The sequence below is a fragment of the Rana temporaria genome, chromosome 8 (genome assembly GCF_905171775.1).
Source record: "Rana temporaria chromosome 8, aRanTem1.1, whole genome shotgun sequence".
NCBI lineage: Eukaryota > Metazoa > Chordata > Amphibia > Anura > Ranidae > Rana > Rana temporaria.
The window spans coordinates 144,833,918-144,861,298 of record NC_053496.1 but is presented as its reverse complement, the minus strand read 5'-3'; the positions used below and the strand labels follow the sequence as shown (position 1 = coordinate 144,861,298).

At 43.2% G+C, this 27,381-nt stretch overlaps 1 protein-coding gene across 1 annotated transcript; it reads left to right on the top strand.

Annotated features, from left to right (window-relative positions):
- The first annotated feature begins 2,112 nt into the window (after positions 1-2,112).
- On the top strand, positions 2,113-26,988 carry LOC120909144 (neuropeptide Y receptor type 4-2-like). Its single transcript, XM_040320828.1, has 2 exons — positions 2,113-2,320; positions 25,358-26,988. The coding sequence occupies exon 2, from the start codon at positions 25,359-25,361 to the stop codon at positions 26,454-26,456; it is 1,098 nt and encodes a 365-aa protein (XP_040176762.1). The 5' UTR covers positions 2,113-2,320; position 25,358; the 3' UTR covers positions 26,457-26,988.
- The last annotated feature ends 393 nt before the right edge of the window (positions 26,989-27,381 follow it).

The window sequence follows — 27,381 nt, the reverse complement described above, 5'->3', positions numbered from 1 at the left end:
TTCATATCAGCCCAAAAAATTATTTCATACTAGCCCCATAGCATTATTATACCAGTCCAACAGCATAGCGTCATTATTTTCTAGTTCATAAAGGGGGAAAACCATACATTTTAAAGCACATTTAAAGAGCGTATTTTATATAGACAGATATGAAAGCATATAGAGCTAGGGATATATATATATATTTATTGTGACAACAGGCAGGTTAAATTCCCTGGTTGCATCCAGTATGCAGTATATATATGTCCTAGGTTCAGGCTTTATGCCAATTTGTACCTCTAGGGGGAGTGCTGGGAGTCCTGCTTGGAGGACTTGATGAGCCCAGCTGAATTAGGTGGGCTCATTAGGTCCTCTACAAAAACTCCCAGCATGCTAAGGGAGATGCTCCAACCTGGAACCAGATGTGTGTGGATAGTCTGGGGAGTGTGATGTCTGTGCAGTGAGACCAAGCCTGTGTGGCTATTACTAAGAACTTTTAAAAAGCAGGGAGTCAGGGACTGGGGGCAGCACAAGGCTGTACCCAGTTGTTAGTTAGGAACACCAATGTGTAGAGCGAACAGGTCAAGTTCACCAGGATTCCTTTTTGTTTTCTGTTATATTTTTGTTGTATATAGTTCAAATAAAACCGCACCTTTTTGTTTTCCACCTACCATTGTCTGCTGTGCCTAACTTTTTTTGTGGTGAACCCATCCAGGGGGGTCAGACAGACCCGCTGCCGGGCTAACCCCCTCACAATATATATATATATATCATCATTGCAGACTCACCGTGCCAATCATTGCCGCCTCACTGTGCCCATCATTGCAGCCTTACTGTGCCCATCATTGCTGCCTCACCGTGCCAATCATTGCTGCCTCACCATGCCAATCATTGCTGCCTCACCGTGCCAGTCATTGCCGCCTCACTGTGCACATCATTGCAGCCTTTCTGCTCCCCTCATTGCCACCTTACCATGCCAATCATTGGTGCCTCCCCATGTCAATCAATGTATTCTCACTATGCCCATCATTGCCGCCTCACCGTGCTAATCATTGCACCAAAAATAGGAGGGGTGTATTCACTTTTGTGAGATACTGTGTGTGTTTGTGTGTGTAAATATACCTATATCTATCTATCTATGGGCCGGATTCAGAAAGAGATACGACGGCGTATCTCCTGATACGCCGCCGTATCTCTGAGTTCGGCCGGTCGTATCTATGCGACTGATACAGAGAATCAGTTACGCATAGATCTCCCTAAGATCCGCCAGGTGTAAGTGTCTTACACCGTCGGATCTTAGGCTGCAATTTCAGGCTGGCCGCTAGGTGGCGCTACCGTATTTTTACGCAAAGAATATGAAAATGAGTAGTTACGTCGATTCAGAAACGAACGACCGCCCGGCGTTTTTTTTTTTACGTCGTTTGCGTTCGGCTTTTTCCGGCGGAAAGTTACCCCTGCTATAGGAGGGGTAAGTGCGGCGTATCCTAGGTTAAGTATGGCCGTCGTTCCCGCGCCGAGTTTTGAATTTTTTACGTCGTTTGCGTAAGTCGTTCGCGAATACGGCTGGACGTAATTTACGTTCACGTCGAAAGAAATGACGTTTTGCGGCGGATTTTCGAGCATGCGCACTGGGATGTTTTCAAGAACGGCGCATGCGCCGTAAGAAAAAAAGTCAAATACGCGGGATCAAGCATATTTAGAATAAAACACGCCCCCTACATCCCGATTTGAATTACGCGGCCTTACGCCGCAACACATACGTTACGCCGCCGTAACTATGGGCGCAAGTTCTTTCTGAATAAAAAACTAGCGCCCAAAGTTAGAGCGGCGGAGGTATCTGAATCCGGCCCCATATCTATATATATATATATATATATCATTTATATATCATTTATATACTGTGTATTTTTTTATGCCTTAGTTACACTTTAACTTTGGAAGACATGTACTTTGTTTTGTCAATGCTATACATTGTCCTATATAGATCAATACTGTTCATTCACCTTCTGAGTTCAGAAATCCAGATAGGGAAAGGCTGGCCACCCACGCTAAGGTCATCTAGCAACATGGTAACGCAGGAGGATCAACCTGTGCTTTAAATGTCTCAACACAGATCTACATATACATACATAGAGAAGGTTATAATAATATAGGCAAGTGTTCTCTCCACCAACAGAGAGAGCTCTGGTAATATGAATAGAAGATAAGTAATGGGGATGTGGGATTGACTATCTCTACGCCCACTTGTACTGTACAAACAAATACACACAATCGGAGAGCTGGCAATCTCAGAGTCAGAACATTCTCTGATCTGCTGTCCGCTGAATCTTACAACAGCTAGGTAAGATTTTTTTTGTCCATGTAAACAATACTATTAGACAGAAAAGACATCACGACCTCATTGAATAATATGATATTGAATAGATTTCTAAACATTCTGTTATTATATGTAGAATTTGTAATCATAGAATTTGTAATCTTGAAAGTGTTCATTTTAAAACATGAGGTAAAATGTTGCAATTTTTCAGCCCATGTTATTACAAAATGTTGTTTTCAAAAGAATAAATTCAAGCTACAGAGAAAGACGGATAAATAGAACAATCATAATATACAGAGTGTATCCATAAAGTGCCTTATGTTATATTTTATTATAGGTTTACAACATTTTGTAGGTTGTTCATAGGCATTATAATACGCGTGTGTTTTTATGTACAGATGCTCCTCGTTTAACGACTTACCTGTTTAATGATAGCTCGGACCTACGACCAGCTCTCCCCACCCAAATGATGCGCTGTACATCATTGTATTGTACAGTACAGCATTTTCGTTTATGTTCTGTACTTATGCAAATTAACACGTTATTGAGCTGGAGTTTTGTGTTTAGACCTTTTATTCACAATACAATACAGTAGTTAAAGGGGTTGTAAAGGTTCGTTTTTTATTTTCTAAATAGGTTTCTTTAAGCTAGTGCATTGTTGTTTCACTTACCTTTTCCTTCAATCTCCCTTCTAAATATTTTCTTTCTTTGTTTTCTTTGTCTGGATTTCTCACTTTCTGTTCTTCCTCAGTAAGCTGTTCTAAATGACTTTCCACCGCTTGGATGATGGTGGAAAGCTTACTGAGGAGAAACAGGAAGTGAGAAATTCAGACATATAGCTGGATTCAGGTAGGCGGGCGCAACCTTGCGGCGGCGTAGCGTATCGTATTTACACTACGCCGCCGTAAGTTAGCAAGGCAAGTACTGTATTCACAAAGTACTTGCCTGCTAAGTTACGGCGGCGTAGCGTAAATGCGGCGGGCGTAAGCGCGCCTAATTCAAATTAGGCTGAGGGGCGTGTTTTATGTTAATATGGGTTGACCTGACGTGATTGACGTATTTTAGGAACGGCGCATGCGCCGTCCGTGTACATATGCCAGTGTGCATTGCGGCAAAGTACGCCGCAAGGACCTATTGGTTTCAACGTGGACGTCCAGCCCTATTCACGGACGACTTACGCAAACGACGTAAAATGTTCAAATTTCGACACAGGAATGACGGCCATACTTAACATTACTGGTCCAGCTATTTGATGGAATAACTATACGCCTGAAAATGCCTTACGTAAACGGCGTATCTGTACTGCGTCGGCCGGGCGTACGTTCGTGAATCGGCGTATCTAGTGATTTACACATTCTACGCCGACCGCAATGGAAGCGCCACCTAGCGGCCAGCCGAAAAATTACACTTTAAGATACGACGGTGTAAGACACTTACGCCGCTCGTATCTTAGCCTAATTTAAGCGTATCTGGTTACCAGAATACGCTTAAATTTGCGTTGGCGCAGATTCTGACTTAGGCCGGCGTATCTACTGATACGCCGGCCTAAATCTTTCTGAATCTAGCTAAAAGAAAATAAACATTTAGAAGGGAAATCGAAGGAAAAGGTAGTTAATCCAACAATGCACTAGCTTAACCTCCTGGGCGGTGTTCCCGAGTCTGACTCGGGGTGAGATTTTTGGGCAAGGATCGGTAACCCCGAGTCAGACTCGGGCTCGCCTCGCTGGATGTACAGGGAGTTTTACTTACCTTGTCCCTGGATCCAGCGATGCCACCGCGCTGTGTGAGCGAGCAGGACCTCGCTCGATTCACACAGTGCCTCCGTGTGACGCCGATCTCCGTTCCCTGCGACGTTACGACGCACAGGGACGGAGAACGGCGCCAAATTCAAAAAAGTAAACAAACACTATACATACAGTATACTGTAATCTTATAGATTACAGTACTGTATGTAAAAAATACACACCCCCCTTTATCCCTAGTGGTCTGCCCAGTGCCCTGCATGTCATTTTATATAATAAAAACGTTTCTTTCTCCCTGCAAACTGTAGATTGTCCATAGCAACCAAAAGTGTCCCTTTATGTCAAAAATAGTTTTAGATCAGCTAAAAAACAGCGATAATAAATTATAATCACTTGCAGAATTGTGCGATAGCGATTTGTGGGGAAATTCGTCATAAAAAAAAAAAAATAATGACAGCAACAATTCTGCAACTGAGCAAATTTCAGTGATTTTGATTTGATTACATTATTGAATAATTTTTATTATAATTATATTATTTGTTATAATGATTTATAATTATTTATTATATTATAATTTTATAATTTTTGTTTTTAAAAAAATGTCATACCCGGGATGCCTATTAGAAGCTTGTTTGGTCAGATTTAAGTGAGTTATTTCTAAAAATGACAGACCTACAATATAAAACGCCAAATTTCCTTGCAAATAATGGTACCGCTTTCAGCATGTTTTTTCTGAAAGAATCATACCGCCAGGGAGGTTAAAGTAACCTATTTAGAAAATAAAACGGGAACCTTTACAACCCCTTTAAGAATCCTTACAATTTTGATTACTTGTGGCTCCTTGTCTAATGACCAGTTTGTTTAACAATCTGTTTGTTGAAACGGAACCTGGTCATTAAGTGATGAGAGCCTGTATTTGTAATCTAAAGCTACCCATGAACATAAAACAATAGCTGGAAGATCCAAATGCCGCTGAGCTATTCTTGAGAACAATCAGCTTTAAAAAAACAGGCAGAAAATCTGTGTCTCAGAACATTCCTTGGCCTGCTTTACAAAAAGTGTATAGTAAATTAACAATAATTGTGCAAATTCAATTATTTTGCTCTATACTTCACGTGTTCCCTTTAGGATCAGCGTTTAACTGTAACCTGAACTCAATTTCTAGAACAATTGGATTTTTGGGGGAAATTATATCAGTATACTGTTAGGAAGCAACAAGGAAAGGAAATCCTCCTTCCCCCCTGACTCGTAACACTCTTCTTTCACATTCATTAGCCAGGCCAATGCAGTGTAGGAAATACAGCCACTGTCCACCAATCTTGGGTTAGCCACCTTTTGGTGTCACAACATAAATTAGGCCAATGTGATTTAGTCATAAAGAACTTAAAGGGTCACTAAAGGCAAACTTTTTTTTTTTTTAAATAACAAACATGTTATACTTACCTCCACTGTGCAGCTCGTTTTGCACAGTGTCCCCTAACCCTGTCTTCTGGGGTCCCTCCGCGGCTGTCTCGGCTCCTCCTCGCAAAAGCTTTCCACCTTCATGCGAGCGAGCTTGCATGGTGGAAAGCTTTTGCAGCGCGCTCCCGTGACACAGCGGCGGGCATAGCCGCCGACTGTATCACACGGCCCCGCCCCTGGCGCGCCGCGTCATCCGCTGTGATTGACAGCAGCGCTAGCCAATGGCTGCGCTACTATCAATCAGTCCAGCCTAGCTAATCAACAGCCAGGCTGGGAATCGAAGAGGATCACGTGGACGTGCGCTGGACTTTCGAGGGGTCAGGTAAGTAAAACGGGGATTCGGCAGGGGGGGGGGGGCGGTACCGTCGGATGTTTTTTCATGTCGCATGCATTAAGGTGAAAAAACATTTACCTTTACAACCCCTTTAATATAGCAAAGTTTCATTAAAGTGGAGTTCCACCCATAAATATAACATTACATCAGTAGTTTTAAAAAAATGTCATTAGTCCTTTAAGAAAAATTTTTTTTTTTTTAGATGCCTTCAAAGTGTTGTTGCTAGGCAGAATAGTTAATCTTCCCACTTCCTGCACCTAGGTGCTTAAGCTTCCTAACCTACACCGCACAGACTCCTGGGAATGTAGTGGGTGTAACTTTCCAGGAGTCTGTGCACTCCCCAGTCTCGAAGAATCATGTGACTTGGACAGTACAGGTGCTGAAACCTGATCTGAAAGGCTGAAATCCAGGAAGTCATACAGTCTGGCTTCATGATGCCCACACTTAAGATGGCCCCAGTCAATTTCTATTTTATAAAGTGTCTAAATGCTGTAACAACCTAACAAAACGGACCTTAGTTTACAGACTAACTTTACTAGAATACATTAAGCTTGTGTATTACAGGGGTATTTATATATAAAAAGTGAAATTGTGGCCGGAACTCCGCTTTAATATTATGATCACTTACTTTTTCTTCCATCTGAGAACCATGGTGTTTTATAACTCATCAAAATTACAACTTTTATTTTGGAAATTTTTCTCTTTTGCATAAGCACTAAAAATATGTTTCTGCCATAAAGAATGGTAAGTTATATACAAAAATGTAAAAATATACATAATTTTTTTTTTTTTGGCATTTTTAGCACATACAAACGAGATAAAGTAAAAAAAGTTTACATATGAATTAGCGAAGGAAAACAGCTAAAGAAGGGAAAGGGATTAAAAATAATTAGGGTTGACCAAGTAAAGGGTAAAAGAAGGACAACTTTCTTTTTCTTTAAATTGTAAGTTTGCTGGAACTGACATTATGTGCAGATTTAAGGCCAATGCTCCAAATTGCATATAAGTGCTTTCTAAAAGCGCAGATACATACAAACACAATTACACATGAGATTGCCCAATCCAACCATATTTGCTTAGATTGAACTGAGTTCTCTCAGATGCTCACAGCTGCTCACTATTGAGCAAAACAAATAATTGGATATGTAAAAAAGCTAGCTTTGATTTCGATTTTTCCTCTCAGATAACCTGGTGCCTCTCTGCCCTCTACTGTCAAATCAATGGGCAGCTTTAGATATTGACTTGATAGGATAAATTACTGTTTGCAGAAACCACACTGTTTCTGCATACAGCTTGTCTGTCTTGTAAAATTAAACATGATGGGGCAGATCCACAAAAGAATTATTATATCTATTGATACGCCGCGTAATTTTAAAGTTCCCGCATCGTATCTTTGTTTTGTATCTACAAAACAAGATACGACTGCATCTGGGATCGATCCGACAGGCGTACGTCTTAGTACGCCGTCGGATCTTAGGTGCATTTTTTCGGCGGCCGCTAGGTGGCGTTTCCGTCGAATTCCGCATCGAGTATGCAAATTAGCTAGTTACGCCGATCCATGAACGTACGTCCGCCCGGCGCATTTTTTACGTCGTTTGCGTTCGGCTTTTTCTGGCGTATAGTTACCCCTGCTATTATGAGGCGTACTCAATGTTAAGTATGGCCGTCGTTCCCGCGTCGAATTTTGAATTTTTTACGTCGTTTGCGTAAGTCGTTCGCGAATAGGGATTTGCATAAAATGACGTCACCATCGTAAATATTGGCTTGTTCCGGTTTAATTTCGAGCATGCGCACTGGGAAACCCCCACGGACGGCGCATGCGCTGCTCAAAAAAAACGTTGTTTACGTCGGGTCACGACGTATTTACACGACGTATTTACATAAAACACGCCCCCATCACATCCATTTGAATTGCGTGCCCTTACGCCGCCAAAGATACACTACGCCACTGCAAATTCTTTGAGGATTCCAAAAAAAAAAGTAAGTTACGGCGGCGTAGTGTATCTTAGATACGCTACGCCCAATGCAAATATGTGCCGATGTACGTGAATCTGCCCCGATGTATAGAATTTAATCTTATGTGAATGAGCCCCTAGACCAGAGCTCTTCTTTAGCCATTTAGAGTTCTTCAGTATATTGCATATCAGTAGGTCTAACCAGGTAAAAAGCTATGCTCCAATGATGCAGTACAAACCGTTCCTATCTTGCTTGTTGCTCTTGCTACTTCATGCAGTCAGCATGAAGTAGTAGTATTTGTGAGGATATCTGTATTTGCATTTTAGCTAGAAGGAAAGCTAGAATACATTACTATAAAATTGTGGCCTGTATCCCTAAACAAAAGCAATGGGTTGTAAATGCCAATAAAGAATACTTGCTATAACTATGCTTCAATTCTAATCACTGCAGCATGATGCCCCCCTGCCCTCCCCTCTTCATCTGCTGTATGAATGGAAGGGAAAGTTCACGATTTCTGGACAACCGGCACCTTTATATGATGACCACAGTACAACAGGGGGAGAAAAGAACACTCTTTCCTTTAAAATGGGCAATACTGACCTTCCTGGTTGGCTGCTGCATTATGCATGTGAGGGTTATAGCACCTGCTTTTGCAAGTCTCATTTGGTGCCGGTGTAGCCATGGCTGGCAAACTCTTAAGCCACAGGAGCCACACATCCCGGGCCTTCTTGGAAATGCACAGAAACCTGTGATTCCCTCCCACTGGTAATAGGACACTGTGTTAAAGTGGTTGTAAACCTATAATAAGGTTTACCTGTTGGTACTGGAAATATCTCCTAAACCTGCACGGAAATATTTACCATATACGCTTGCGCGGACGTCATCGGCGTATGCGCACTGAAGAAAGGGCAGGATTGTGCCGTTTCTAAAGGGCCTGTGCGATGATGTCATGCAACTCCGGACGGTCACAGAGTCCACGGCCCCCAGAAGGAAAAGGGGTAAAGATGGATGCGGCCACCATTGGGGACAGCAAGGACATCTAGGGCTTTGTTTGCAGGTAAGTGCAACATAATGGGCTAGTATACGATGCATACTAGCCCATTATGCTTTTACTTTGCAGGGGAAAAAAAGAGAAATAAAAACCCATCAGGGTTTACTTTATTTATAAGGAGTAAGGAGGACTGTCATATTTGACATGTCACCCTTCTCCTGGCTGATTGGTTGCTTTTCAGTGACACAAACACTATGGTCCTTAGCCACTTAACGACCGCCCACTGTATATATACGTCCTCTTTTTAAAGCTGGATATCTCGGTAACGGCAGCAGCTGCTGCCAGAACCGGGATATCCACCTTTACAGTGGGCGGCCATGTAAACGATAACGGCGGTCTCCGCGGCGGATTCGCCGCGAGATCGCCGTTATCGATGGCGGGAGAGGTCCCCCCCCTCCCGCCGCTTTTCCGCGCCCCCCCGCCGCTTACCGGAGCCGTCGGTAGCGGCGGAGGAGATCGGATGTTGCCGCCTGGAGAGTGAGCACTTGAGTGAGGGCAAGATGGCCCCCACCCGTCCTCATAGCTCTGCTGGGCGGAAGTGAAGTCAAAACGTCAGTCCTGCCCAGCCTCTTAAAGAGACAATTTTTTTGTTGTCATTTTTTTAAATGACAAATTTTCCTTTTTTTTTTTTTTTTCTTGCATTGAAGCCTAAATATGAGATCTGAGGTCTTTTTGACCCCAGATCTCATATTTAAGAGGACCTGTCATGCTTTTTTATATTACAAGGGATGTTTACATTCCTTGTAATAGGAATAAAAGTGATCATTTTTTTTTATTTTTTTTATTTCAGTGTAAAAAATAATACAATTAATAAAAATAAATAAGAAAACAAAGAAAAAAATGTTTAAAGCGCCCCGGCCCGACGAGCTCGCGCGCAGAAGCGAACGCATATGCGAGTAGCGCCGGCATATGAAAACGGTATTCAAACCACACATGTGAGGTATCGCCGCGATCGTTAGAGCGAGAGAAATAATTATAGCCCTAGAGCTACTCTGTAGCTCAAAAAATGCAACCTATAGAATTTTTTAAACGTCGCCTATCAAGATTTTTAAGGGTAAAAGTTTGACGCCATGCCACGAGCGGGCGCAATTTTAAAGCGTGACATGTTGGGTATCATTTTACTCGGCGTAACATTATCTTTCACAATATATAAAAAAATCGGGCCAAATTTATTGTTGTCTTATTTTTTAATTCAAAAAAGTGAATTTTTTCCAAAAAAAGTGCGCTTGTAAGACCGCTGCGCAAATACGGTGTGACAAAAAGTATTTTATTCTCTAGGGTGTTAGAAAAAAATATATATATAATTTTTGGGGGTTTTAAGTAATTTTCTAGCAAAAAAAAACTGTTTTAGTCTTGTAAATCCCGAATCTGAAAAACAGGCTCGGGGCTTAAGTGGTTAGCAACAATACATTAGCTTCCTCTGGATAGCACTCAGTACCTTTGTTGTGTTGCAAGCCCTGTTCTTTTCATACACTTTTTAATACACGTTTTCTTTTCATTTCTTTCAGACCAGGCAGAGCAACTAAATAAACAATATTCTTCACTGAGGTTGTTGCTGATAATAGTACAGTTCACAAAAGACAACTTCAACACAGTTCCAATACAGATCTTTTCTTATATCCCATATAATGTGCACACATTATGCTGAAGGCAAGTCCATGAAGCAATCCCTTTTAAGGCATGAGTCCATTTAGACAATAATCCCCAAATGTTTGACAGTCTGACATTGGCAGTAATTCATGAAGACAGTGAGTTCATGATTAGCAGCTACAAGTCTGTAGGGTCTTCAAGCTTGAGACCCCCTCCAGGAACCCTGATTATGCTCCTATAACCCCTCCTCTTCCTCAAGGGGGTGATCACTCCAGCAGCTACATTTTTTACATTTTTTTTCCCAGAGCTTGACCCAGGGGCTTTGAGGTTGGTAACCTTGCTGAATATGGTGGGAAGAAATGTTAACTCTTATAGCCTGGCAGTGGTTACCCCCAGCTCTCAGGTTCATTTCAGGACATCAAGACACTTTAACATTTCGCATCTGACTGTCTCAACTAACATGAGGAAATGAGCAGAGCAAAGAAAAACTAGTGCTTACACAAAAAAACAGGTTAACCCCTTGTAGACGCCTGCCTACACCAGTGGCAGCTGGTGCTCCAATTTTTGGGGGAGGCGGCAAACAAACAAACCGATCAGTTACCCCCAGCCTCCTTCGCTCGCTCGTCCGCCCACTAGCCCCCCACTTACCCCATCTAGGTCGCGGGCAGCTTCGGCTCCTTCCTGCGTCTCTTCCTCCATGGTGGCTTCCTCCTCGGCAGCTTTACCCTGCATCTCCTCCTCCTCTGTGGCTTCATGGCGGCTTCACACTGCATCTCCTCCTCCCCGGCCAATACAGTGACTTCTCCTCTCGGCCAATCAGGTCTTTAGACCCGCTTCTTGATTGGCTGGGAGGAAAATCAGAAAGACAACAATGGACATTAATTTGCTACTGTTAAACAACTGGGTGGGCTCAGGTCACAGTGCTCTACGCCCCGAGCCCACCCGTTTTTTTTAAGCCAATAAGAGCCTCAGGCTCTATTCATGAGCTTACATTTTTTTTATTAAAATCTATGCGTCTGGCACCCTGCATGTAGATTGGGGGGGGGCCGGTCTCATGGATTAGAGGGGCAACGCCCCTGCGCCCCTTATAGACGGGCTGCCACTGGCCTACACAGTGACATGTCAGGCAGGGGTGAAACAGAATTTAAACTATAGAAGCATCTTCAAGAGGCAAGAATTCTTTAGTTTATGATTAGAGAATTGGCTTATCTATTTTAAAATATGGTTCTAATAAAAGGCAAAGCAAAATGGTGCAAGAAACATATTTACAGAAAAGATATAACATAAAAAAGATCTTACTGCAGTGTAAGTCAGATTCTGCAGCAGTTCAGCACTAACTGGCCAAGATTCGAACCATGTGTGAGCAGGCCGGATGTACCAAGTTGATTGATTAATCTACTTGGGTACAACCAGCCTGCCAGATTCACTTGTGAATATTGCTGCGGCAGCTGTAGCGATTAGATATAATCAATGTCTTCTCCCAGCTTCCTCCGCCTGCCCCCACACCCCTGCTGGAAGCCGACAATTGCTCGGCAGGAGGGATTCCTCTGTCAGCACTGGTTGGAGGAAAGAAATTTTCACTGTTTATGGCCGGCAATAATTGCATTCCCTAACACCCCTTTCACGCTGGCAGGGCGTCAGAGAAAGTCTCACCAGCTGCTTCTTTGGAGCGCATTAGGAGCGTGGAACTCACTGCTCCTAATGCGCTCTGGCCCATTGAAATCAATGGGCAGCCCCGCCGTACCGCCGGCAAAATGCCGCTGTAGCGGTGCTTTGTGAGCGGTTTTAACCGTTTTTCGGCCACTAGCGGGGGTTAAAAGTGCCCCACTTACGGCTGAAAAGCGTGGCGAAACCGACGATAAAGCGCAGCTAAAAATGGCGGCGTTTTACTGCCGACGCTCAGGGTGGCTCGGTGTGAAAGGGCTCCTACTGATGTGGTTGTTTCATTGCTATCTCCCATCTGACTAGTTTGTCCTGGCAGAGCCATTCACTCTTGTGCCTTGTTTTAGTATTTGATAGGCAGCAGAAGGACCTGAACATCCAGCAGCTCCTTAGGCTTGATTCACACTAATGTTTTTTTATGCTTTTTGCATTTTGCAGACATACAGGGAATTTTTTTAACATGGGTTCCTATGGAACACATTCACATCATGGCATTTTTGTGCCTCTGTGTTTTTGGAAAAAACTGGGATATTTTTTGCCACAAAATGCAGCGTTTTGCATGTAATGGACTTCAATGGACCCGCATCCAAAAAGCAAGTACTGTGTTTTATCACGATTTTGCCATGATTTGCATGGTTTTTTTTTACATTTACTATATAGCTGGTTGCTAAGTATATAGCTGGTTGCTATGGAGCGGGCTGGGAAGCTGGCAGCCACGTCCTTAACAACCGATGAGTCATCAGATGTCAGTGGGTTACCCCCCTGAATGTAAAAAAAAACGGCATGGGGTCCCCACAAAATGGGGCGTGGTCATCCAATGACGTCACCCAGAGAGTCCGCCCCTTGTGACGTCACAAGGGCGGGCTCTACAGGTGACATCATCGGATGGCCACGCCCCATGGCTATATAAGAGATGTCAGACAGCGGGGGATGTCACAACGGAGGAAGACAGCCTCAGGAAAGCCTTTTGTTTTTAGAGGGTAATCGGCGAGACCACGGCGGTGGGAGAAGACAGCTCCGTGAGAGACGGGGGCAGGATAAGACGACTCAGGGAGAAGACAGCTCGGAGCAATTTTTTTAATAAAGGACTTTACATTTCACTGCTTTTTTGGTGAATGGGTCGCGACGGATCTGAGGGTCCTCTTGTTAAAGGGGGCTTCCAGATTCCAATACGCCCCCCGCCTGCAGACCCCGACAACCACCAACCAGGGTTGGTGGGAAGAGGACCTTGTCCTCATAAACATGAGGGCAAGGTGCTTTGGGGTGGGGCTTGCTTGTCCCCTTCCTTTTCTGACCTACCGGGATGCATATTTGGATAAGGGTCTGGTATGGATTTTAAGGGGGGCCCACGCCATTTAAAAATAAATAATTGGCGTGTGGGTGTCCACTCCAAATCCAATTCAAAGGGGACCCTGTTTTTTCATGATTTTTTTTACCCTGAAGCCCGCTGACAGCTTATGACTCATCGGTTGTTAAGGATGCAGCGGCCGGCTTTGTGACCTGCTCCTTAGCAACCATGAATGTAAAATGCATGGTTCTTACAAGAGAACCTATCCTTCCCCCTTTGCCTGCTGTGGCTTAAGCACAATGATGCAGTTCCACTTGTCACATATGGAGAAAGTGTGATAATTGCCATTTAAATTTTTTTTTGTTTTATGTAAACTATGCTGTTGTGTAAAAATAGGAAAATATTTTTTTGTTGATTCTTTTTTTTTTGGTTCGGACTTATCTTGAGTATGCCAACCAGTTATAGTCACCAATCCTGAGATAGTATATCCTTGAACTTGAGAAAGTCCAGAGAAAGGCAACAGAGATAATAAGGGGGCTGGAGGACCTCAGTTCTGAGGAATAACTACAAAAATGTATTCTCCCTGAAGCAGAGCCGCTTGAGAGCAGATATGATCACAATATATCAATGTTTAAATGTGGGAAAAATTATTTACTCTAAAGAAGATACATGGTCACATAATGAAAATGGATGAGAGTGGTTCAATCTGTGTACGGGGGTTCTTTATTGTTATTGCAGTAAGGATGTAGAACTACTTTCCACAGTTGGCAGCATCAGTGTGGAATTTGGAAAAAAAAAAAAACACATTCTGCAAAGGATATGAAAAAGGGTAGTGACATAAACACACACGTTCAGGCTGAACTGGATTGACTAGTGTCTTCATTCAACCTTACCAACTATGTAACTATACTGTATGTAAATTCTGGAATATTTACTCACATTTATTATGCTCTTGCCAGCAATTCCTGGCTGCGGTAATATTAGAAAACTAACCACTTGTGGAGAAAGGCAGATTAGGGAGTGAGTCAGCATTGTCTTTTCATAGGTAACTGCCACAATTTTAATCTATTAGCGTGTACTGGACATTGGCTACGCTTGGGAACATGTTTGGGATGATGATAAGGAATAATGTAATTCGAGTGAACAGATTACAATGTCAACAATCAATTAGGGCTATCACTGGCATGCTGATAGTAGAGATAATGTGGCCTTATTGGAGAAAGTCTTTTATTATACAGGCAAATGTGCAGTATATTAGACACTGAGTCAGAACAAATGCCAAATGTTATTTTTCTAAAATTGCTCATACACGAGAGCATGTGATTAAAGATGAGTGTTTTCTTCAACTTACAGTCCACTGGCAATATACCCAATCTGCTTTCCCAGGTTGGTAATTTGGACTGTTTCTCAGTACACTTCTTCATAGAATACAGTTTGTAACTTCCAAAATCCCTGCCTTCACTTTATGACCACCATTCAGAAATGTAATACCTCAATGGTAATTCCTTGTTTGAATGAATGACAGCCTGAATGTGATGGACCACCTGGCACCTTGCCTTAGTGCCTCTTCCAAGATACAGCTTCCTTCACTCCGGAACCAAAAAACAGGTATTATAGCTGAGAATTGCACCTAAGAACTAGACAACATTAGCTTAGGTGCAAACTGGAACTCACTTTATTGTAAATCCACACAGAATTTATACCACACAAAATCAGATAAGAGCTTGATTATGTTATCCTCAACATGAAAAATGCTAACTTTTTAAATAGTAATATCATCATCTAACAGTAATGAACAACTAGCAGCTAACAATAACCTAATTAATCAGTGATCTATTTAACAGCAAGCTAATCAACAGCTAGGCCCCTAGACAGAGACCCCATCCCTGACAGCCCGGCAACAAGTCCACTAGAAAAGTCATCATAAGACAAAACTCATTCAATGTTTAGCTGTCTGAAAAAGTGGAATCAATAGGGGAAATAAACCCTTGTTTCACTGTGCAGGTTGTTTTGCACAGTGTGGTCCTGATCTTCCTCTTCTGGGGTCCCCCAACGACACTCACGGCTCCTCCTCACAATCCCCCTAGGAGGAGCTCTCTCCCAGGGGGTTACCTAGCGGTCGCACTCCCGGGTCCAGCATTACATCCATAGACACAGAATTCCGGACTCGGCCCGCACCCCTGGCGCCCGCGTCATTGGATTTGATTGACAGCAGCAGGAACCAATAGCTGCGCTGCTATCAATCTATCCAATCAAGAGCCGATAACCCCGGGCAGAGAGGAAGAGCGCGTCTCCGCTGAGGGAACCAATAGGCTCAGGTGAGTAAAACGGGGGGCTAGGGGGGCTAGGGAGGCCGGTCACTGTCAGAAGTTTTTTTTTACCCTAATGCATAGGATGCATTAAGGTGAAAAAACACAAGGTTTTACAACCCCTTTAATTTATCTTCATAGATTTCTTAACCACTTGCTTACTGGGCACGTATACCCCCTTCCTGCCCAGGCGAAATTTCAGCTTCCGGCACTGACAATTGCTTGGTCGTGCGACGTGGCTCCCAAACAAAATTGACACCCTTTTTCTCCCACAAATAGAGCTTTCTTTTGGTGGTAGTTGATCACCTCTGCGGTTTTTATTTTTTGTGCTATAAACAAAAAAAAAATAACATTTTGAAAAAAAACACAATATTTTTTACTTTTTGCTATAATAAATACCCCAATTTAAAAAAATAAAAATAAAACATTTTCTCAGTTCAGGCCGATACATATTCTTCTACATTCTTTAGGTAAAAAAAAAAAAAAGAAGCGTATAGTGACTGGTATAGCGCTTACAAAATAGGGCACATAATTATGATTTTTTTTTAAAAAAAAAATTTCACTAGTAATGGCGGCGATCTGCGATTTTTATTGGGACTGCGACATTATGGCGGACACATCTCACTTTTGACACATTTTTGGGGCCATTCACATTTATACAGCAGACAGTGCTATAAATATGCACTGATTACTGTTAGGGATGAGCTTCGTATCGTATCGTAACATGAGTTCGACTCGAACATCGTATGTTCGATCGTTCGTCGAAATACGAACAAAACGGGTCGTTCGCACCAAATTCGAGTTACGTTTCACAGACCATAATTCACTGCGGCATCGCTGGCTGATGATTGGCCAAGCATGCACTATGACCCGCATACTTGGCCAATCACAGCTTGCAAAAAATGGAGAGCCATAATTGGCCAAAGCCAGGGTGGCTTTGGCCAATTATGGCTCAGGGGGTTTAGTACACGCCCCACACTATAAAAGGCCGCCTGCAGGTCGGCCTTGTGTAGTGTGTTGCGGTGGTTAGGAGAGGACAGAGAGAGTGTCATTTTTTGCAGGTAGATAGAGCAGGCAGGCAGTCTAGTCAGTTAATGTTACAGTGTGTAGAGGACATATATACATCCCAGGTGTTGTACATATATTTATACACTGTATAGTTTAGCTAGATCAGTTCTTCCTAATTTACTGGCAGGCAGGTGATTGTGCTAGCTGCAGTATTCTTACGTGGTTTATTGCCTGTGTCCTCTGTAGTTTGCACCTAAAGCTACTTGGTGTGTACTGGCCGTGTGCTCTGTAGTTTGCACCTAAAGCTACGTGGTGTGTGTACTGTCTGTGTCTGTGCTATTTTTCGCAATGATTTTCATCCATATTGCAGGGACCAGACATTACATTAAAGCCGCAAGCAGTTTTAAATTACTTTTTTCCTATAGTAATCTTATTTTGTGCAGGGACAGTTCTAAGAACGTGCCACTTCACAGGCATACTATAGACACCCAGCAGGTACAATATTTAAAGGAATTTTTCATTTTTTTAATTTAAGCATCATTAAAATCACTGCACCCTGCTGGGTGTCTATTATAGTATGCCTGTGAAAACGTCTTTGAGAACCCGGGTCTTGCCCGAGGGAACATGTATCAATGGAATTTTTTTTTTTTAAAACGGTCGTTTTTGTCGCGCAAACGTTTGGTCCGTTCGAAGGTTCTGGTGCTCATCCCTAATTTACTGTATAAATGTGACTGGCAGGGGTTAAACACTAGGGGGTGAGGAAGGGGTTAAATGTGTACCCTGCAAGGTGATTCTTACTGTGGGGGGAGGGGACTGACTGGGGGAGGTGACTGATCTGTGTCCCTATGTACAAGGGACACAGCATCAGTCTCCTCTCCCTGACAGGATGTGGATCTCTGTGTTTACACACAGAGATCCACGGTCCTGCTGAGTTACTGGGCAATCGCGGGTGCCCGGCGGCCATCGCGGCCGCCGGGCATGCGAATCGTGTTCCCAGTAACGCTCCGGGTGCGTGTGCGCGCTCCCCCTAGTGGCTCTAAAAGACGAGGACGTCATATGACGTCCTGTCAGAATAATAGAGCTATCGTCTTTATTTAGAGAGAATCCCCAATCTCCTCCATGGGACACAATCAATGGGTAGAAGGCTAGCCCCTAGTCCCCTCCAAAAGTCCCTGTCCTGGTTGGGTCTGTCACAATGAGTAAATACAGTCAAAATTCTATTGCTGCTTTTTATAATTATGTCAATTAATACAGTATATAGGAAATACTACACTTTATTTGGTTCTAGAATATTTACAGCCGACATCATAGGAAGAATCTAACATTAAAGCAGCTTCTAATGCCCTGTACACACGATCGGTTCGTCCGATGAAAACAGACCGAAGGACCGTTTTCATCTGACGAACCGATCGTATGTGGGCCCCATCGTTTTTTTCCCATTGGTTAAAAAAATAGAACCTGTTTTAAATTTTTCTTATGATTAAAGCGGAGGTTCACCCAAATAACATGTATATAAGATCATATTCTTTATACTTCCAACATGTACAGTATGCCCTTTTTTTTTGGCTGTACATAACTTTTTATGGCTATTTTCCACCCGGCTTCCGGGTACTCACTTCGCGGGAGTAGGCGTTTCTATGCTGTGCCACAATGTCATCTGGGACTTCATCCAGATGATTGACGTCCTTGAGAAAAAGTTTCCCCCGCAGTTCGGCTACTTTCGGAAGCTCCGTGACTCGTGATGCGCCTACGTAATGGGGGGGGCCTTATCCGCCGGGGGGAACTTTTTCTCAAGGACGTCAATCATCTGGGCGAAGTCCCAGATGACATTGCGGCACAGAATAGAAACGCCTACTCCCGCGGGAGTGAGTACCCGGAAGCCGGGTGGAAAATAGCCATAATAAGGCATGTACAGCCAAAAAAAAAGGGGCATACTGTAGATGTTGGAAGTATAAAGAATATGATCTTATATACATGTTATTCGGGTGAACCTCCGCTTTAAAAAAACGATAGAAAAAACGATAGTCTGTGGGGAAATCCATCGGTCAAAAATCCACGCATGCTCAGAATCAAGTCGACGCATGCTCGTAAGCATTGAACTTCATTTTTCTCAGCACGTTGTTGTGTTTTACGTCACCGCGTTGGACACGATCGGATTTTTAACCGATGGTGTGTAGGCAAGTCGGATGAAAGTCAGCTTCATCGGATATCTGATGAAAAAATCCATCGGTCTGTTTTCATCAGACGAACCGATCGTGTATATAGCGATGAGCCTTCACTGTGTGCAGTAATAAAGTGCAGAGTTCCTCTGAAAAGTGGCTTTTTCAATGTCAATATACACTAATTGTATGCAGTGGCTGCCCGTAATGCAGGGCTCATGGGCGCTACCCCCTCCATTCATGCATTCAGCCCCCTGATCTACATGCGGGGCGCCAGACACATGTATTTGAATCAGGTTTTTTTTAAGCACTTGCTTAAAGCCAGAGGCTCTAATACAGGGATGGCCAACCAGTGGCCCGGGGGCCACATGTGGCCCACGGAGCCCTCTGATGTGGCCCGCGACCTCCTCTGGAATGGTGGGTTGGCAAGCCCAGATCGCAGGTTTCCAACCCACCATACCACAGAATTAGTGTTGTGAATGAAGCTGGTGGTAGAGGAAGAAAGTGGCTGCGAAGCAGAGCCCCATAGGCCGATGCTTCCACTACAGCGCCGGCTTTTGCCACAGGTGGAGTCTATGGCAAAGTTCAGCTAACCCGCAGGATAGACACAGGTGCACTACGTTGCACCCGCGGTGTTGGTAAACCGCAGCACATCAGTGTGAAAGGAGTCTTGGGCCCTTTTCACACGATCAGCCCAACCAAATGGGACCCTCAATTCGCCTCTATAGAGTGACAGATGTCTGTTTACGCCCACCTACCTCCAATCCAAAAAACAGAAAGGAGTTTGTCCCCTTTCATCTAGGCGGATCAGAGGGCCTATAGAGTAGCCGTGACCTGTCATTCACCCGCTCCGCTCATTGTGGCCCTCGGCTGGTTACCTTAAGTGGCCCTCGCACTTCAAAATGTTGGGCACCCCTGCTCTAATAGGTTTCAAAAAACGGTGGGTTTTGGGCACAGAGCACTGTGCCCTGAGCCCACCCAGTTGTGTGACAATAGTGAATGAATAATCGCTATTGTCTTCCTGATTCTCTTTCCGGTCAATCAGTAAGCGGTTCGTGACCTGTTTCCCCATTGGTCGAAAGGAAAATCGTTCCAATTGGCCTAGGAAGAGGGAGGAGACGCATGGCGTGATGCAGAGGATGAGACACAGGGGAAGCCGCCGCCATTGCCTGGAGGGAATCGCTGCTCGCACCATAGATGGGATAAATGCTGGGCTGGTAACCCGGGGGGGGGGTGGGGGGTTTGCCGCCCGTCAAAAAAAATACACCACCAGCCACCACTGCTTGTATGTTGCATTGGGAGGGATGTACTGAGCCTGTGCTGACTCTATCAGTCCAGCGTACCTCAGTTACCGCACTCCCAGTAACAGAATGAGGTCCTGCTGGGCACCTAGCATGAACCTCATGTGTGTTCTTACTTAAGTCTGTCCTTCCCATACCACGCGACCGTGCCATGGATCTCCATAATGCTAGTCTGGCTCCTTACTGTGGGAGACAGACTGCAAGGGAGGGAGCCAGAACATCGACCCCTTGCTACTGGAGGACCTGTCACCCTTAACAGGCACCAAGCTTAATGACTGGTTGCTGTAGCTTGTTTCTTCACTTCTATATGGAGTGCTAATGGCGCCCTTCCTTCAACTGAAGCACTGCTCAGCGCGCAGGAGTAAGCAAACAAAGAAGATTGGCAGCAAGAATTGAGACAGCAATATTCAACAATAAGCAGCTGTGAAAAAATCTGTGAATAAAGGAAAAACAAATGAAAGTCCCAAAGTCCAGTATAATACTGCAGCAGCGCTATTTCCAAACCCCAGTTTGAAAAAAAATTAATAAAGTTCAATAATGGTGCAGGTGGACAGAGAGTAGATAATCAGTGTCTTCCTTAACAAGTGCTCCTTATCACCAAGGGGGGGTGTTTTACCACGTGGGGGGATGTTCTCCTCTTTTGGGGATGCACTCACCAAACCGAGGAATAAAGTAAGCCTTGAATACACAACTGCATCTGTCCTAGGATTGCACTCTCCACCAGTTAGGTTGTTTTGGTCCCAATCATAATTGCATATAAGGAAAATAAACTCATATAGTGTGATACCATTTAAATAACGTTTTTTCAAACCCACAGATCCCCTTATAAAATATGCGTACCACAAGGTAAACAATATCAAGCATGTCAATGTTACTGTGCCTGTATCCTGTCTACAATCGTCATCACAGCAAAAAGACGCTTTAGCTGGCTTTTCCTGTTTCTGATCCCGGAGGGTTCACAGAGTATCTGGTCGTACGATAGTGGTCACGCCCTGACGCGTTTCGTCGTTGGCTGACTTCATCTGAGATTGTGACACAACCTATCAAAGGCCAGTTAAATAGCCCTGCATATTCGCTTCCCCGCCTATTTTTTCTACGCCATTGGCATCTTTGCTGCGCAGGTGCACTCGCGCCAATTGGGGGTATTGCCAGGCTATGGGCGGAAGTTAGCGGAGCCGTCTCCGTCCACGCAGCCGCAGTAATTGCTCTGAAGCTACTGCCAGACTGAGGGCGGAACGGCTCTATTACCAATGCGATCCTAGTGTAGTCCGGGCGCGTCCATAGTTTAACACCAGGTGCGTCCCCAACTTCACATTTAAAACATAGGCATAAATATTAATACCAAAGTACATTACAAATATGAACAAACTAATGTATTAAGATCCATAAAACTTAGTGTTAAAATATAAACATAAAATTAAGTTATATTGCACACATCAGGTCATTTAAAAATTATTTAAAAAAACACGCTATACTAAGCAATGTAGATATAAATAACACAGCAGTATGATGGCATATGAGACTTATATAAACAAGTCTATTGATCTTATTTGCTCAACAATTAATCCTTAATCATGATAGATCTGTCCTCCCATAAGTGGCCTATTAACCCAGTATGTCCTAACTTACTGTATATATTCAGCAGAGTGAGTGATCCTATAGATATATGTATATTGTTTACTAGGATCTGTCCTTGAAGTCATAATGTGGCATACATAATAGGCATCACCTGGTGAGATGATTGTAAAGGGGCATGAAGTAAAAAGTGGCATAAGTGTATAATGGATATATCTAAAATGTAAATATTAGCAATATTATCACATGTCACTGATAAAACAGTTGATGTCAAGTTCAATGTTGAGGCCTTTTGGGGCTAATGCTTCTGTTAGAAAATCCAGTGTGTTTCGCGTTTAGATAGCTCCGGCACTCTATGGGAACCCCTCCAGTTTTGTACTAGGTGCTCCACACCCCAAAACTGCAGACCGGAGGGGTCCTGATTGTGCTTCAGTTTAAAATGTAAAGACACATTGTGGTCTTTGTAACCTATCTTAATATTGTTGATATGCTCTAGTATGCGTATTTTCAATTTCCTCTTAGTGCGTACTATATACAGAAGACCACAATGGCATTTTAAGGCATATACTACTGGTGTTAAACTATGGACGCGCCCGGACTACACTAGGATCGCATTGCTAATAGATCCGTTCCGCCCTCAGTCTGGCAGTAGCTTCAGAGCAATTACTGCGGCTGCGTGGACGGAGACGGCTCTGCTAACTTCCGCCTATAGCCTGGCAATACCCTCAATGGCGTGAGTGCGCCTGCACAGGAAAGACGCCAACGGCGTAGAAAAAATAGGCGGGGGAAGCGAATATGCAGGGCTATTTAACTGGCCGTCGATAGGTTGTGTCACGCCCTCAGACGAAGTCAGCCAATGACGAAACACGTCAGGGCGTGACCACTATCGTACAACTAGATACACTGTGAACCCTCTGAGATCAGAAACAGGAAAAGCCAGCTAAAGCGTCTTTTTGCTGTGATGACGCTTGGAGACAGGATACAGGCACAGTAACATTGACATGCTTAATATCGTTTACCTTGTGGTACGCATATTTTATAAGGGGACCTGTGGGTTTGAATAAACTTTATTTAAATGGTATCACACTATATGAGTTTATTTTCCTTATATGCGATCATGATTGGGACCAAAACAACCTAACTGGTGGAGAGTGCAATCCTAGGACAGATGCAGTTGTGTATTCAAGGCTTACTTTATTCCTCGGTTCGGTGAGTGCATCCCCAAAAGAGGAGAACATCCCCCCACGTGGTGAAACACCCCCCTTGGTGATAAGGAGCACTTGTTAAGGAAGACACTGATTATCTACTCTCTGTCCACCTGCACCATTATTGAACTTTATTAATATTTTCAAACTGGGGTTTGGAAATAGCGCTGCTGCAGTATTATACTGGACTTTGGGACTTTCATTAGTTTTTCCTTTATTCACTGTCTTTTTTGTTGTTTCTTCACTTACCCATATTAACTACACTTCTATTTCTTGTCTTTCTGAGTTAACCCATTGTAGCCATGTTACTTCTTACCCCGAAGTGCAATTCCAGATCCAGGTTTCTTGGAATTAGACAGAACCATAATGCACCCCTTTGAATAACTTCAGATCAGGCTTAGAATGCCTAATATAACTTTACTGTATAAAGGCATCATGGCAATACAACATGAATAACGCCCTGTTCCTAAACCTAGCTAAAATAGCATAGTGGCCCAGGCATACCATGAGTTGAGAGTCCATGCAGACATCATTCATGACTTGAGTGCTTTCCATGACACCCCGTATCTTCAGTACCATCCTAGCACTCACAGGTGTGTCTCCATACCCTTGGCACTATGTACTTCACTCTGACTCCTGCCTCCGGTCTTAGTGGTCTCCCTCTTTATGTAAAAGGTGGACCTACCAAAATCCCAGGAACTGAGCTGAACATGTTTAACCCCTTCCTCAGCCAGGGCCAGTTGCTGGACTAACTAGACACATTTCAACCTGCTTACAAGCTTCTTATAAATTCAACTGCAACTGCTCGTGCACATTGAAAATCTTTTGCCTGCACATGGCTTACCAAACTCCAGTAAAGTCTGATCCAGTCTCTCATTTTAATCAAAGGATATCTTGTTGCCGAAGGAGAGAACACATACATCACTTTGGCACTGCAACTTTTGCCATACATTACACTTTAAATGGTTAACTAATGCTAAGTTAACCCATTAACCCTTAAACTTCTCCCTAACATTGAAATTAAATCCATAACCTTAAAGTGGAGTTCCGCCCAAAATAGCAACTTCCGCTTTTCTGGACCCTGTTTCAGATACTGTACCTGTCTAAGACACCCCCCCCCCCTCCCCGCTGTCTCCTGGGAAACACACTATTCCCAGTAGAGAGCGGGGACCAGTGAGGACGGGCCACGCCGCTCGCACACGCGCAGTAGGGAACTGGGCAGTGAAGCTGCAATGCTTCACTTCCTGATTCCCTCACTGAGGATGGCGATTGCTCGGCCTCGGGTGCCGACATCGCGGGCGCGTTGGACAGGTAAGTGTCCATTTTTTTAAAAGTCAGTAGCTACAGTATTTGGTTTGCACTTGAACATTTTTTATACAGTGTGGAAAAAATTATTTGATCCCCTGCAGATTTAGTAAGTTTGCCCACTTACAAAGAAATTAAGGGTCTATTAATTAATGTGACCAATACACTTCTTTATAATGTAAAGAAGGCAGATTGGTCACATCCCTGAGGCTGTGTGCATCTGTTTTACATCATGTTGGATTTCTATCAACCCACCATTCAATTTTGTACAATATACTGTATTGGCTGTCATATAAAAACATAGTCGTCTGGAAATATTGATGTATTTAGAAAATCTGCCCTAGAGGGATGGTCCGCTAGAATATCATAAAAACCCCTCAGGTCAATTGATTGGGTGGGAGTTGGCACAGTGGCACTCTAGGGGGCACAACATATCTGCTGCTATCGGCAGCTAGGAGCTCTCATTTCCATCAAAACCGTGCATGAATGCTGAGAGTCATTTATGAGAGCCAGTTACTGGTCAGTGTATCAACACTCTGAAGTGGATTGGATTTGCACAGGAAGTAAAATCCAGGCAAACCTAACTACCTTTAATTTTTTATCTAATTTATTTTACTGGTGTTGTCTATTTTTTAATATCTTCTTCTGTAAATATTTTCTTGTACTCTCAATTAATTTATTTTACATTATACCGAATTCTGAACAAGGAATCGGACACTTTTTTTTGGCTTATGTTGGTGGGAATGACTTCCCCTGTATGGTTTTGAAGGAAGATGGCCATAGGAACAAAATTTGGCTGGTTCAGCACAGATCAGTCAAATTCTTGATACATCTATGGCTGTTCCTATTTGAAAGGAGTCAATCTAATGATTGACTCCTCTGGAACAGGAATTTGTTTCGCTGCAGCGCTGATCAGTATAGATTTTTTTACAAATAGAACATTTATGGCCAGCTTTAGTGTCTTTCAGAAATAAAAGAAACCAGCATATGATTCATCGCACCATTTCAAAACCTAAAACAGAAATATCAGTTTAGAGTAGAATTGGGTGCTAATCAGAGAGAATTTTCAGCACAGATTTGAAAATAATGTATGTTTTCTCTTTTTTTTTACACAGGATGAACCACACACTCCTCACTGACAAGTACTCCACAGCCCTCCATTTCCAGAAACTTATGATGAATAAATGTCGACATGTACCTGATATTACACCCTTCCTGGGAACATCTTACAGCTTGGTGATAGTCCTGGGCTTGCTGGGGAATAGCGCCTTGATATATGTACTCTTTCGAAGAAAAGAGAAGGGCAATGTGACTAACATTCTTATTGCCAATCTAGCCTTCTCTGACATCCTAGTAGGAATCTTCTGCTTACCCTTCACGGTTGTCTACACCATAATGGATTACTGGATGTTTGGTCGGTGCTTATGCAAGATCACCAATTTTGTCATGTGCGCATCTGTTACAGTATCAGTCATGATCCTAGCCCTCATTGCTTTGGAAAGACATCAACTTATCCTACACCCAACTGGGTGGAAACCTAGTGTCCTCCAAGCTTACATAGCTATATTACTTGTTTGGGTTATGGCTTCTCTTCTGGCTGTGCCATTGATCAATGCTGTAGATTTGACAGATGGCATTCACAAAAATATTTCAAATGTTTTTCACTCACTTGCAGACAAGCCTGTTTGCTTGGAGAAATGGACCTCTGTTCAGGAGAGGAGAGCATACACTGTGACAATTTTGCTCTTGCAATACGTCGTGCCACTTTGCTTTATACTATGTTGCTACTTCCGGATATCTGTGTATTTACGCCATAGGGAAGGTCTGTTAGGAAGGAGCTATAGCCACATGAGAAGAATCAACATTATGTTAGGCTCCATGCTTGGAGCATTTGCCATTTGCTATTTGCCACTTCAAATTTTTAATATTATTGTGGAATGGGACCACCAACTGATTTCAGTGTGCTACCACAATCTTATCTTCTCCTTGTGTCATTTGTTAGCCATGATTTCAACTTGCATCAATCCTGTCATCTATGGTCTCCTTAATAGTAATGTAAAGCAAGAAGTAAAGTTATTGGTTGAGAGGTGTGTAGGGCGGACGCAGAGGAGGCCTAAAACCCAAGAAGAACCAGAAAAGCACCCTCTCGCCATCAAGTCTGGTTCAACTTTGCCTGGTTCACCAAGTTCAGATCATGGACAAGAAATGTGTTGAAAGGCAGCATGTCAGCAGTTAAATTCAATGCAAGAAAAGTACACAGATACGAAAGGCACAAAGCATCATGAGATATACATTACATGTACCTATACATTTGGTATGCACTTGGTGGACCTGTAACAATTGAAATACTATTGCTCACATGTATGACAATACCAAAGGCATGTTGTGGTGTTTAATACCAATGGCTTGTTTATGTACATAAATCCTGGAAATCATTATAAATTCACGAAGCAGAAGCAGAACTCAATAGGGTGACCAACTTAAGACTGATGGAATAATAATAACTGAATCAGGAAAATCTCTAAACTGGCTACTTATAATTCTCCTTGAAGATCTGCAGAAAATCACCCAGTTCTCAAATCCAGACAGTCATGATTTATGTACTATACAATTTGCCATGGACCAGACAAATATGCATGCATATATTCAGGAGAGTTAAAGTAAATTCACTGATTACCCTGCATTTTCAGTTTTCTCATGATATTTATACTGGTAATTCCCATCAGCTTTTAAAAACTAGGTGGGGGGGGGGGGGGGTAATAAGGAGCACTTTTCAGCAGCTCCTAGCAAAATGTTGTATTTTTTCATTATCATACTAAGCTTAGATCTTGTATTGACGCATTATAACACAAAGCATGTCTCCAACCACCATTGTAACTGCACAGTCAAACGTAGGAAGATGGTCTTATGCCCTGTACACACGATCGGAATTTCCGATGGGATAAAATCCAATTGAATTTTCCATCTGAATTCCGTTCAAGCTGTCTTGCATACACACTGTCAGACCAAATTCCGACTGTCCAAAACGCGATGACGTAAAACACTACGACGAGCCGAGAAAAATGAAGTTCAATGCTTCTGAGCATGCATCGACTTGATTCTGAGCAAGCATGTTTTTTTCTCTGTCGGAGTTCCACAC